The 14,562-nt window shown below is 41.8% G+C and overlaps 1 protein-coding gene across 2 annotated transcripts in view; it reads left to right on the top strand.

The window, feature by feature from the left end:
• Nucleotides 1-14,562, top strand: part of kif4 (kinesin family member 4) — a 76,382-nt gene that overhangs the window by 22,738 nt on the left and 39,082 nt on the right. For both annotated transcript variants that reach the window (XM_078211435.1, XM_078211434.1), the window contains exons 13-18: nucleotides 2,399-2,504; nucleotides 4,468-4,539; nucleotides 4,939-5,121; nucleotides 5,284-5,387; nucleotides 12,589-12,733; nucleotides 13,042-13,152. In XM_078211435.1, the coding sequence (XP_078067561.1) occupies nucleotides 2,399-2,504; nucleotides 4,468-4,539; nucleotides 4,939-5,121; nucleotides 5,284-5,387; nucleotides 12,589-12,733; nucleotides 13,042-13,152 (721 nt within the window). The remainder of the gene's footprint in view (nucleotides 1-2,398; nucleotides 2,505-4,467; nucleotides 4,540-4,938; nucleotides 5,122-5,283; nucleotides 5,388-12,588; nucleotides 12,734-13,041; nucleotides 13,153-14,562) is intronic.

Below are 14,562 nucleotides of genomic sequence, written 5' to 3'. Positions count from 1 at the left end.
TGTCAGGATCACAAAATTGACTCTTGCAAGGAAGGCTACTATGTAAACAATTATGGTGGCAATTCTGTTAATCATTACGTTTTTGAAATTTTAGCAGGAGATACCTGAAACAAAGTGGTGGTGTTGGCACAAGTCAGCACACCAGCAATTTTGACCAGTACCATGCCTCCTCTTCCCTTCTCTCAATATGGAACAGTTATGGACTCTGCCTGTTCCCTCCTTATAGCCCTCTCATATCTCCAGAGATCTTAAACTTAAATCTGTTTATTTCCTCCTACCTACTCCCCATCCTCTTAGATCCTCCTCTCTTTCCCTCTTCACAATGCCCCTTAATCTCCACCACTGCTGCAGTCTCCTATTTGGTATAATGATGGCCTCCTTTCCACTATGAATGATCTGGCTACCCTTAAATATTGCTCTCTGTTTAATTCTTTGTGGTCCATGCATTCGCCCCAGCCCCTCCATTATTACTCTTTTTTGCTATTTATAAAGGCTTGACTGACTGACACTTCATGCAGCACTGTTGCCTCCCTCCTGAGATTATAACCTTTTGAGGTTTTGATTTTTAATTTCCAAAGATGTGCAGGTTAGGTTGATTGGCCACGCTAAAAATTGCCCCTTAGAATCCTGAGATGCGTAGGTTAGAGGGATTAGTGGGTAAATATGTAGGGGTATGGGGGTGAGGCCTGGGTGGGATTGTGTTCAGTGCAGACTTGATGGGCTGAATGGCCTCCTCCTGCACTGTAGGGTTTCTATGATTTCTATGAATTTAGTGCCTAACTCATTCTCTCTATGCAGAACATTACTAGTTATAACTATGTAGTTGGTACTTACATAGACTGCATCAACTGGATCCTCTCCCTCCCACCACATTCTTTTCGAGCTGTGAGTGGATGTCCTGAACCTTGGTACCAGGCAGGCAACACTGCTGTCTGACCACTCACTCTTTGCTGCAGAGAACCGTGTCAATCCCCCTCGCTATATCATCCTCTACTACCACAACATTCCTTTGTTTCCCCACACTTGATTGTTTCCACAGTGCCATGATCAGTTTGCTTATCCACTCTTGAGCCCCCAGTCTCCTCTGAACAAGCTGAGAGCATTCAAGCTTGGGCTCCTGCCCTCTGGATCCCCTCACCTGCCTAGTTTGCAGTCACACCATCCTGTCCCTGACCACTGGCCCTATCCTAAGTGGTGTGACTGTCTCCTGGCACAAAGCAACCAGATAACTTTCCACTTCCCTGATAAGTTGCCGTCTACTGCTCAGCGACTCTGAGCAGGTGTATTTGCTCTGGATCACACCGGCATTCAGGAGCTCTTACTTGCTGCAGCTGCCTTCAAAAAAATCATTAAATCCCTACAGTGCAGTAGAAGACCATTTGGCCCATCTAGTCTGCACCGACTAGAGCATTTTACCCAGGCCCTATCCCCGTAACCCCACATACTTGCCGCACTAATCCCCATAACCCACATCTCTTGGGACACTAAGGGACAATTTAGCATGGCCTATCCACCTAACCTGCACCTCTTTGGGCAGTGGGAGGAAATTGGAACACTTGAAGGAAACTCACGCAGACATGGAAAGAATGTGCAAACTCTACACAATAACAGTCACCCGAGGTTGGAATTTAACCTGGCTCCCTAGCACTGAGGCAACAGTGCTAATCGCCCTGACGCACTTTTTTTGAAAAATGTGTTTTAATTAAATATATTCACTTTTTCAAAAATATATTCATTAACTTTTCTACCAGTTAAATCTTGAGACTGAAACTGACCTTATGCAACTACCAGAGTCTCCAAACAGCTAGTTCCTTTCCCTGTCGTAGAGTAAGAACCAATTCCTACAGGTGAAAAAGGAAAGGAACACCTCCTCCCTCCTCCTTGCCAACTGCCAGATATGTACTCCATGTACACTTTTGTGGCCATTTGAATTGCATGAAGATTCTGGCACTAACATTTGGGAATTGGGCATATCCAAATATAGTGCAGAAATAGAGGATACAAAACATCATAGGGGATAAAGCATCTAGATAGAAGATTACACTGATATGATGGACTGAAAGACTCAACTTAAAAAAAGAGGAAACCCTGCAGAATTATACTGGAGAAACAGACTGGGTGCACTAGTCCTTTGAAACAATCTAGCATCTGAGATGGGAAGCTGTTTATCCTTTACTAGTCTAGTTTGATTCCAGTCCACTATTATGTGAAACTTGTCCTTTTTTCAAAATTGTGTGGTGTGTGGGAATAAAACATTTTCCATTTTGTTATAGTGACTGTAGCAGGAGGAAAGCGCAATTCTAACTCCCAATTTTGAGTTGGGTGCTTTGGGATGTACTGATTATAGTAGTCCTATTGAGCATAGTTTTTAGATGCATTTGGTTATTAACCTTAATAGGTGCAAGTTGGACTTGGACAAGCTAATGGAAATTTCAGCAGATGAAGAAATGAGTGAGCAAATAAAGATCATTCGTAATCTGCAGCAGATCATTTCTAATATGCAGGTGAGTGTCATTTTTGTGGAGTATTGAGGTTGAAAATTGCAAACTAATTGATTGAAGGAATCTTTATTTGGCTGTGTAGGTGATATCTTGATCTGCTAGATAAAACTCAAATAGTTAAATAGTTTCAGCGCATCGAAAATTAGAAAAGCAACACCTTTGTGTGGTTGTCATACACTGATTAAAAATACAGCAGCTAATGGATGATGGGTTTTACAGTCTTTTTTAAATATATTCATTCTTGGATTGCATCACTGGCTTGTTTGGTCCACCTACAGGAGTTTTAACACCTGCTATAACAGTACCTGCAATTGTTTGCCTTTGATTTCTGGACAGGTTTCTCAAGTCTCCTGCCAATGCAAGATGTCTGTGCAAATTCTTGTGTTGTCATTTATAGGAGGTACCATGCCACTTGGAAGATTTTCACCCAGTTTCTGAGCCCTGTGACAGGCAGGCAGTCAGAAAGGCTTCCACTTCCGGGGATGGGCGGGAAGGGAGGCTTCTGATCCACCCGGTAACAACTGCGGTTCCATTTGCAGCTCTGGGACTTGTTTCTCCCAGCACTGCACATTTAAGCACCAACAAGCAAGCAGATTGAGGAATGTCGGCTTAATTACACAGTATTCTCTCCACACCACTGAAATATGCTGCTGGGACAAGGTTTTTTTTTAATGGAAGAAAGGTGCCTCCCTAAAATAATGGGGAGAAGAAGGAAGACAAATGAGGGAAAACAAATGGGATAAAGAAATCTAAAGGACTCCTGATGGATTCTGCCTCCTGTACTGTAATATTTGCAATTGAAAAGCCAGATACCGCCATGCCTCAGCCCTGTTGCAGATTGCCCCCTATAAAGATGGTGACCATGCATGCAATGCATGGTGTTGCAGCAAATGCAGCCTTTTGTAATGTGCTGTTGCTTTAAAGGAGTGATGATTCTTAATTAGCAGTGGGGTGTTAATGTTTCAATCCTCAAACCAGTGTGACTAATTTTGGTTTCAAAAGAAATAAAAAGCAGTCGCATTCCTAGCACCATTTTTGAATGTGGACATGCTATGAAAAGAAATCCAACATCTGCATTAGCTTCTTCTCTTAACGCACCCACCCAACTCCAAAACATGGATCAAGTGGGTAAAGGGCTGATTCATTGAACCATATGAACCAGATTCAAACCTGTCTTGTGTGAACTTTTTCAAAATGTCTTTTCTTTTGATTACGGTTTTAATGTTAGGCAGAATATCTAATACTGCGTAGGAGTTCGCAGAGACCAGGTTAAACAGTTGACCTGAATTTGGGAATCTGCCATTTGTTAAATTCATGCCTGTCAAGAGAAAAGCAAGTACTTCTGGGTGACTCGCCCAAATGTGTCAAGGGGCTGCAAATGGAATTGCTAGCCTCTGATTCCGATAGAGAATATTTTGCTACTTAATGTTTTTTCTCTATGATACGATTTATTTCTTTGAATTGCTTCTTGGAGAATACATGGGCTGCTCACCATGTTCTTCTCCTAGTATTTGAAGCAAGCGTGGTAAACCTATTTACGGACAAATATATTGCCTGTTACAAATGGCTGCTATGCTCTACTAGAGGAAAAATTTCTGATCCTGAAAACAAAGCAGTGGACTTATGGGTGTGACAATTTTACCCAAGGACAAGATTGAATTTAGCTGTGACCTACTCTTGCATTTTGGCAAGCTACTGTGTTTGATATGCAAAGTTAACTTGAATAAAATATTGTAGGACTGCCAAACCACTGTACCCTGACTTTGTGACCTTTTTAGGAAAGGAAAAAATGAAAATTGGAAGGAAAATACCTTGTAATGAAATTTTGGAGGTTGATTTTAAAATATCAAAGAATATTATTTGTTCAGGATGCATGAAAATGAAGTATGGGCTAAAATCTGTAGAAGAAGGAATCTTGTCATCTCTAGGTTGAGACACAGCATTTGTTTTTATTTCTACTGTTTAGGATGAGTGCACAAAAATGCAACCCGAGATGGAGGGAGTTGATCTACAGCAAGAAGGGGAAGACAGTGCAGATGTAAGTGACCTTATTTTCTGTGTACATTAAACAAAAGTAATATTTTAATTCCAATATTTTTCTCGTTTCTTTTTTAGAAAAGATTTGCATTGAGTTCCACTATGTACATGCCAAATGCTGGCATGTATTATTCTGGAATTATACCCAAAGTTTACTTCGACCTGCCCGTGAATGCAAACTTTAGTCATTGGACTCTAACTTTAATTTGTGGAAATTTGTGTCTTGGTGTATTAGTTATAAGCTGTGTGCTGCGAAGTCTTGCAAATAGAGACGAGTTGAGATTCTTTTTTGAGATCTATACTTTGACATCGTTTCAAATAAGCAGCCCGTGAAGCCACTAATTTTGGATGAGTATGCCTGCAGCAATATATTCAATAACTTGAGATCTTTGTTCAACAGGAGGATAACAGTATAAAGGAAAAGAGGGACTCTGATCCTTTCACGGCCTGTCATGCTCTGAGGCATGCACAGATGTCCAAAGAGTTGATGGAACTGAACAAAGTGCTAGCGCTTAAAGAAGAACTGGCCAGGAAAATGTCTCAGGGTGACTGTGAAATGGAACCTGTACAGTCGCTCTATCAGGTAAGGGAGAATGCAAAGCTATGTTCTTCGTATTTGGACATAAATATTTTGATTTAATCTTTACAAAACAAATTGTTTTGTTATTTTATAGTAAACTTTCTTGTTTGAAAATGTTTCCCTGCCTAATGGAAGTTTTGTTAAAGTACTTATGGTCCTGTTCAGGTAAACATCAAATCCCTTGAGGATCAGGTTTCTGCCCTACAGAAAGAAAAGGAAGACCTGGTGTTGGCATTACATGGTGCAAAGAAGGATATCAACGCAACCAAGTAGGGCCATTCTCTTGTATGGTGATCTAATAAAAATGGAGGCTTACATTTCAGCTTTAAACTGAATCAATCCTTATATTTGTACAATGCAATGGATTCAGAATAGCATTACACTTCCCCACAAAGGAATTGGACTAACTTCGAAGGACTGCTGATAGTAGGCAGTTTTTGTTTTCAAAAGTAAAAGCTGATTTCTTTTGTAGCTAGTTCATCTGTGCAAAATGTATTCCAGAAGGCAGTTGGCCTCCTTGGGTTGGGTAGAACTTAATAATGGCCAGGGACAGAAGGTTTAACTGAGTCAGGTGGCTATAAGGATCCAGGATGTCATGACAGGAGCCTGGTCCTTGACTTAGAACATAGAACATTACAGCGCAGTACAGGCCCTTCGGCCCTCAATGTTGCGCCGACCAGTGAAACCAACCTAAAGCCCCTCTAATCTACACTATTCCAATATCATCCATATGTTTATCCAGTAACCATTTGAATGCTCTTAATGTTGATGAGTCCACTACTGCTGCAGGCAGGGCATTCCACGCCTTTACTACTGAGTAAAGAACCTACCTCTAACATCTGTCCTATATCTCTCACCCCTCAATTTAAAGCTATGTTCCCTCGTGTTAGCCATCACCATCCGAGGAAAAAGGCTCTCACTGTTCACCCCATCTAATCCTCTGATCATCTTGTATGTCTCTATTAAGTCACCTCTTAACCTTCTTCTCTCTGACTAAAACAACCTCCAGTCCCTCAGCCTTTCCTCATATGATTTTCCCACCATACCAGGCAACATCTTGGTAAATCTCCTCTGCACCTGATCCACGCTTCCACATCTTTCCAATAATGCGGCGACCAGAACTGTACGCAATACTCCAAGTGTGGCCACACCAGAGTTTCGTACAGTTGCAGCATGACCTCCTGGCTCCGAAACTCAATCCCTCTACCAATAAAAGCTAACAAACCGTATGCCTTCTTAACAACCCTATCAACCTGGGTGCCAACTTTCAGGGATCTATGCACATGAACACCCAGATCCCTCTGTTCATCCACACTACCAAGTATCTTACCATTAGCCCAATACTCTGTATTCCTGTTACTCCTTCCAAAGTGAATCACCTCTCACTTTTCCGCATTAAACTCCATTTGCCACCTCTCAGCCCAGCTCTGAAGCTTATCTATGCCCCTCTGTAACCTGCCGCTTCCCTCCGCACTGTCTACAACTCCACCGACATTAGTGTCATCCGCAAATTTACTAATCCATCCTTCTACGCCCTCATCCAGGTCATTAATAAAAATGACAAACAGCAGTGGCCCCAAAACAGATCCTTGCGGTACACCACTAGTAACTGAACTCCAGGATGAATATTTCCCATCAACCACCACCCTCTGTTTTCTTACAGCTAGCCAATTCCTGATCCAAACCACTAAATCGCCCTCAATCCCATGTGTCCGTATTTTCTGCAAAAGCTTAACATGGGGAACCTTATCAAACGCTTTACTGAAATCCATATACACCACGTCAACCGCTTTACCCTCATCCACCTCTTTGGGTCATCTTGTCAAAGAACTCAATAAGGTTTGTGAGGCACGCCCTACCCTTCACAAAACCGTGCTGACTATCCCTAATCAAATTATTCATTTCTAGGTGATTATAAATCCTATCTCTTATAATTCTTTCCAAAACTTTGCCCACAACAGAAGTAAGGCTCACCAATCTATAATTACCAGGGTTGTCCCTACTCCCCTTCTTGAACAAGGGGACAACATTTGCTATCCTCCAGTCTTCTGGCACTGTTCCTGTAGACAATGACAACACAAAGATCAAAGCCAAAGGCTCTGCAATCTCCTCCCTAGCCTCCCAGAGAATCCTAGGATAAATCCCATCCGGCCCAGGGGACTTGTCTATTTTTACCCTTTCCAGAATTGCTAACACCTCCTTATGAACCTCAAGCCCATCCAGTCCAACAGCCTGCATCTCAGTACTCCCCTCGACAACACTGTCCCTCTCCTGTGTGAATACTGATGAAAAATATTCATTTAGCGCCTCTCCTATCTCTTCGGACTCCACGCACAACTTCCCACTACTGTCCTTGACTGGCCCTAATCTTACCTTAGTCATTCTTTTATTCCTGACATACCTATAGAAAGCTTTAGGGGTTTCCTTGATCCTACCTGCCAAAGACTTCTCATGTCCCCTCCTGGCTCTTAACTCTTTCTTTAGATCCTTCCTGGCTAACTTGTAACTCTCAAGTGCCCTAACTGAGCCTTCATGTCTCATCTTAACATAAGTCTCCTTCTTCCTCTTCACAAGAGATTCAACCTCCTTAGTAAACCACGGTTCCCTCACACGATTGCTTCCTCCCTGCCTGACAGGTACATATTTATCAAGGACGCGTAGTGGCCGTTCCTTGAACAAGCTCCACATTACAATTGTGCCCATCCCCTGCAGTTTCCTTCCCCAACCTATGCCACCTAAATCTCGCCTAATCCCATCATAATTTCCTTTCCCCCAGCTATAATTCTTGCCCTTTGGCATATACCTATCCCTTTCCATTGCTAAGGTAAACGTAATCGAATTGTGGTCACTGTCACCAAAGTGCTCACTTACCTCCAAATCTAACACCTGGTCTGGTTCATTACCCAGTACCAAATCCAATGTGGCCTCTCCTCTTGTTGGTCTATCTACATACTGTTCCCCCCCCCCCCCCCCCAGGCTTGTACCTACACGTGCAAGGTACTTGCTATCTGTGTAGTTGAGAACAGGAATTATAGGATGGAAAGGAAGGGTTACAAGAGTCCAGTTAGCAGAATGAAAAATGTGGTAGTGATGGAGAACAATATGGTCAGAGACCAGATCTGCAGTGGAATTCTGAAGGTTGTGTTGTCTACCTGATGTCAAAGTTCTTGTGGCTGGAGATGAACTGGGGTGGGGGTGCTAGGATAGTAAAGAGAGGGATCCAATTGTCATGGTTGATTGAGGAACTCGTGACCTGGGTTAAACTAGGAATGATCTGCTGGAAGTTTAAAAAATTGGGATCCAAATTAAAATGCAGAACCTCAAAAACATTGGGCCACAAATGCCTGGATTGCTACCTGGGCCATCTGCCAATTGGGATAGGGTCACGCAGATTAGAGAATTAAGCATGACTCAGGTAATAAAAGAAGGGGCTTCAATTTGTGGGGTGCTGCATTCTGGAAAGAAGGGCTATCCACTTCAAAGTTCTGATCAATGACTGACAAATCAAATGACTATTGAGAATTGGGTTTTAAATCTAAAGAGAAAAGTTGAAGTAATTGAGTGAGTACAGATGAGCAGCATGGGACAAAAAGTGACAGCTCAGTAGTAGTAGTGAATGAGGTAGATGCAAAAAAAAACTTATAAATTAAGATGAATGATCCTGGGACTGATGGATTTGAAGAAAGCGGGAGCTGTATCATTTGGACAGTCCTCCTGAACCAGTGTAATGTGAATCATAACCAGGGCTTTAAACTAAACAGTGGGTTGGAGGATCCACCCGAGGGGAAACTTGGAAAGAAATCGGACAAGGTGGTGATACAGGGTCATTTAAGAATCAACCACATTGTTGTGGATCTGGGGTCACATGTAGGCCAGACAGGGTAGAGATGGCAGATTTCCTTCCCTTCATGAACTCGATGGGTTTCTATGACATTCATCATTAGGATTTTGATTCCAGGTTTTTATTGAATTCAAATTTCACCATCTGCACATGGTGAGATTTTGAACACTGGTCCCCAGGTATTACCCTGAGTCTCTGGATTACTAGTCTAGTGGCAATATTAATGCACCACTGCCTTGGCCATTTGATCCCTTGAACCTGCTTTGCCAATCAATAAGGTCATGGCTGAACTGATGCGGCCTTGCATCCATTTTGCTGCCTGACCATAACGCTTGACTACCCACCTTGAATATATTCAATCACACAGACGTCACTGGGGAAGAGAGTTCCAAATGCTAATGACCCTCCAAAGCAATCCTTCATTTGTCTTAAGTGGAGTGATGTGTTACTCTGAAACTGCTCGCTAGTTTGAGATTCCCTACAAGAGGAAACATCCTCTTAGCATCTACCCTGTCAGGCCCCCCTCAGTCTTGTGCCTTAATAAGATCGCCACAGAGTCTTCTGAACTTGAATGAGTATAGGCCCAATGCTTAACCTTTCTTCTTAAGACACCCCCTACTTCATAAGACAACCCCTTCATCCTAGGAATCAGCCAAGTGAATCTTCTCTGAACTGTCTCTGTTCCTGTAAAGAGACAAACTGTGCATAGTACTCTTGAGCTGTCAACAATGCCCTATATAGTTGTAGCCCCAACTTTCTAGTTTTGTATTCCAACTCCTTTGCAATTAAGCCAACATTTTGTTTGCCATCTGTTAATTGCTGTATCTGCATTCTGACTTTGATTCATGGATAAGGACACCCAGATCCTTCTGTATTCTGCAGCCCCTCTCCATTTAAATAATGCACAGCTTTTCTTCCTGCTAATGTTGAATATTACACATTTTTCTGTCCTCAATCTATCCCTTTGCAGACTCTTTCCTATGTTCATAATCATCAGCAAATCTGGCTACAATACCATCGGTCCCTTCATCCAAGTCCTTAATATAGAGCATAAATAGCAGCAGTCCACTAGTCACAGATTGCGAACCTGAAAATGAGCCATTTATTTTGACTGTGTTTCCTGTTAGTGCCCTCCCACCACCCTCATTATGATTGGTGTCATGTAGTACATTTTGTGACCCCTTTTATTGAATGCCATTGAAGATCCAAATACACTAAACCAACTAGGTCCATTTTGTCCATCTTTTTTGTTGCATCCTCGAAGAGCTCTAAATTTGTCAAACAATTTCCTTTCTACAAGTCCATGTTGACTAGCTGATTGTTCTAAATATCCTGCTGCTAAGAGCAGCATGGTGGCAGTGGTTAGCACTGCTGTCTCACAGCACCAGGGTTGCAGGCTTGATTCTCCCTGTGTCTGCATAGGTTTCCTCTGGGTGCTCTGGTTTCCTCCCATACTCCAAAGCTGTGCAGTTTAGGTTGATTGACCATGCTAAATTGACCTTTAGTGCCAGGGGATTAGCAGGGTAAATGTGAGAGGGCCTTGGTGGGATTGTTGTTGGGGTAGACTCGGTGGGCTGAATGACCTCCTGCGCTGTAGGGATTCTATAATGACTACATTTTCAATACTGGATTAGGGATGACAAGGATGAGAAAATATTGGTGGGAGTAGCTTTTTTTTAGACTTTTACTGGTGAACAGAGCATTAAATAAGATTTTCTGAGCTTGTAACGAAAGCAATATAGTAGTCAGGCAGAGTTAAATCTTCCTTTGCCAATTTGATATATCCAATTTGTATGTGGCCTGGAAGAGTTTGTAGGATGCTTTTGCAGCAGTTTCCTTGATCGGTATTTTGGGGAACCAACTAAAGATGAAGCTACTTTAGATCAGGCAACTTTAATGAGTAAATCCGAATAAAAGCCCAAATTTGATAAAGGGAGTGGTAATTAGTATGTTTGGATTTCCAAAAGGTATTTGAGGTTAATACACAAGACAAGGACACATGGAGCAGCTGGTAATATAAACATTGACGGATGACTGGCTAATTAAGTGTAGGGATAATTGGGACATTTTTCAAGTTGGCAGGCTCTAACTAGTGGGCATGTGAACATACAAATTAGGATCATGAGTAGGCCACTAAATGCCATTTAGAATCCCTACAGTACAGAAGGAGGACATTTGGCCCATTGAGTCTGCACTGGCTGCAATTCCACCCAGGCCCTATTCCCGTAACCCTCATTTACCCTGCTAATCCCCCTGACGGGCAAATTAGCATGGCCAATCAACCTAACCTGCACGTCTTCGGACTGTGGGAGGAAACCAGAGCACCCAGAGAAGTCCATGCAGACACAGGGAGAATGTGCAAACTCCACACAGTCAGTGACCCGAGACAGGAATTGAACCAGAGTCCCTGGCGCTGTGAGGCAGCAGTGCTAACCACTGCGTCACAGTGCTGCCCTTTTAATAAGATCATGCTGATATGATTGTAACTTCAACTCCCATTCCACATGGCCTTTAATAAATATATTCTAGGTAAGCTACAAATCCTGCAGTGAGTAACTTCCCTTCTCCTGAGTCCCCAAAGCCTGTCCATCATTTACAAGGCACAAGTCAGGAGTGTAATGGAATACTCCACTAGCCTGGATGAGTGCAACTTCAAGCAACACTCGAGAAGCTCGACACAGTTGAGGACAAAATATTTAATCCCTCTGCCACTGACGAACAGTGGTTGCAGTGTGTACCATCTGCAGAGAATTCACCAAGGCTTCTTGAACAGCAATTTCTAAACCCACAACTGTTAACATCTAGAAGGACCAGAGCAGCAGATACCTGGGAACACCACCTGGCAGTTGCCCTCCAGTCACAAGAAGGATAGCAAGTTCCTTTCCCCAAAGGACATTAGAGAACCAGATGAGCTTTTACGACAATTAACAATGGTTTCTGGTCATTATTAAACTTTTAATTCCTGATTTCGTTTTATATTGAATTCAAATTCGAACCTGGGTTCCCAGAGCATTACCCTGGGCCTTTGGATTGCAATACCACTATGCCACCAACTCTTCTAATCTAGATGACAGTAAGTAGCCTTAACACCAGGTTAAAGTCCAACAGGTTTATTTGGTAGCATGAGATTTTGGAGCATTGCCCCTTCATCAGGTGAGCCTGAAGGGGCAACGGTCCGAAAGCTCATGCTACCAAATAAACCTGTTGGATTTTAACCTGGTGTTGTGAGACTACTTACTATGCCTACCCCAGTCCAACACCGGCAACTCCACATCATGGCTAATCTAGATGAGTTAGTTGATTTTATAATGTATGTATTGATCTGAAGTTGTGCAGTGTTTATTTGAAAAAATTATTCAGTCTATGGCAACTTGTCATATTCATGAATTGTGTAAGGGCATATTTTTAATAAACTATGGCAACTGATCAAAGGTTCCCCATGCATTGAGAGAAGGACACCATCACTTTATGCTGTAAATAAACGTTAATTGTTCAAAGGGGACTAGGTTGTGCTTTGAGGTGGTATTTGCATATGTGCTGCTTTGAGAGCAAATAACGTGCATTCTGAATCCAGTTACTAAATGAAATAAATTACAGACTTTATTTAGCTCTCTAATGTATGTTCACAGGGTCAGTGAGCGCCGACGGAAGCGTCTGCAGGAGTTGGAAGCTGAATTGACAAATCTTAAAAAGAAGTTGATGGAACAGTCGAAAATGCTGAAATTCAAAGAGAGGACTGAAGGGACTGTTGAAAAATTGAATCACGAAATTCAGGTGCAGTGCAACCTCCTGTTTGATGTATGCAGTAGACATGAATTTTCTCATTTGAAACAAATTACAATTTCCATAATTTGGCTTGTTGCTTCTTTCTCATCCTTCATAAGACAATTTCAGCACTGTTCGAAGTAGAAACAACTACTACAATTTAGCTTATTTCCAGTGCATTTTGTCAATGTTGACAATTTGCTGAGTTCCTAAAATAAACCGAACCTTGACCAAATCTGTTATACTATGTATGTATCTTCAATTCTTCCAAGGATCTTTTTGAAGGATGACACCTACACTGGCCTTTTCTCTTGCAGGCACTAAAGTATCAGCGAGTTCAACTGATGCGACAAATGAAAGAGGAAACCGAGAAGTCTCGTAAATGGAAAGCCGAAAAAGACAAGGAAGTTTTGCAACTTAAAGAGAAAGTGAGGCTACTATTCATGATAGCTAGGGTTTGGTTAAATTGAACATTTGTGATTTTCGTGCTAGAAGTACTTTTTAAAATGTCTATCACAGCAACCAGCACTTTGTTCCATTCAATAAGGCAGTGGCTGAACTTCTGCATCAAACCCACTGACTGACTGAGCCCCACATCATTTGATTTTTCCCATGTGCCCCAAAACTATTAATTTCAGTGTTGAATATACTTAGCCACCTTGGGTAAAGAATTCCATATGAGTGAAGAAACTTCTCCACGTCTCAGTCCTTATGACAGGGCAGATACTATTTGTTTCAATGCGATCACCCCTCATTTTCTAAATGCTGAGAAATATAGGCCCTATTCTGGAATCGATATAGTGAATCTTTGTGGCACCTGTACAATAGCAAGTATATCCTTGGTTGAGAAAACCAAAACCATGCATAGTATTTGTGGTGTTGTATCACCAAAATCCTATAGAATTGCAATAATTCCTTACTACTTGTTGTTGTTTATTTTTGCAGAAGGGTTGGAATACATTTCCTAATTTTTTGTTCTGCTAACATATGATCTGTAAGTTGTGTACATCGGTGTTCAGTTCCTCTGAATATCAATATTAGTCCCATGCGGATCTTTAAAAAAATAAAGCTCTTCCATTCCTTCTAGCAAAGTGAGTAACCTTGCATTTCCCCACAACATATCCCATCTGCCAACTGGTGTTACCGACTTAACCTATTTTGTCCTCCTCGCAACTTAATTTCCTATTTTGTAATGTATCCAAGTTTACTAACGATACAAAATATTGGTCCCTTCCTCTAACTCATTGATGTAGATTGTAAATAGCTGAGGCTTAAGTACTGATACCTGCAGTACTCCACTTATTGTACACTGCGAAGCTGAAAATGAATCATTTTGTTATTGATTTTTGTCAATTAGCCAGCTGTCAATCCATACTAATATCCCCGATTCCATCTGTTCTCATTTTGTTTCTCAAAAGATCTTGTTTGATCGTTACTACATCAGTATTTAGGCCTTCAGCTATTTACAATGTACGTTAATGAGTCAGATGAAGAGGCAGGAATTGTTATCAAGCCTGGATACATTACAATGTAGGAAATTAAGTTGAGGAAGACACAGCCAAAGGTTAAGTTAGTGGGTAATGCATCCACTGGTTTTTTTTAGTTACTCTGTTTGCTACTCCCTCAAAACTCTACATATTTTTCAAATGCAATTTCCTGGATTTTTTTCTGACTGTGATTTCCCCCCCCCGCCCCCCCAAATGCCCTGTTGCCACATCCTGAATAGATTCTAGCATCTTCCTTCTATTGATCCCATCTGGCCTATTGGGTTTGTTTTCTCCCTGCTTCCTTGATAATGAGGTTACACTTGCTACTTTCCAGTCCACAGGGACCATTCT

This window comes from Mustelus asterias, chromosome 4, assembly GCF_964213995.1.
Source record: "Mustelus asterias chromosome 4, sMusAst1.hap1.1, whole genome shotgun sequence".
NCBI lineage: Eukaryota > Metazoa > Chordata > Chondrichthyes > Carcharhiniformes > Triakidae > Mustelus > Mustelus asterias.
The sequence above is the reverse complement of the archived record's forward strand: the minus strand, read 5'-3'. Positions and strand labels throughout refer to the sequence as shown.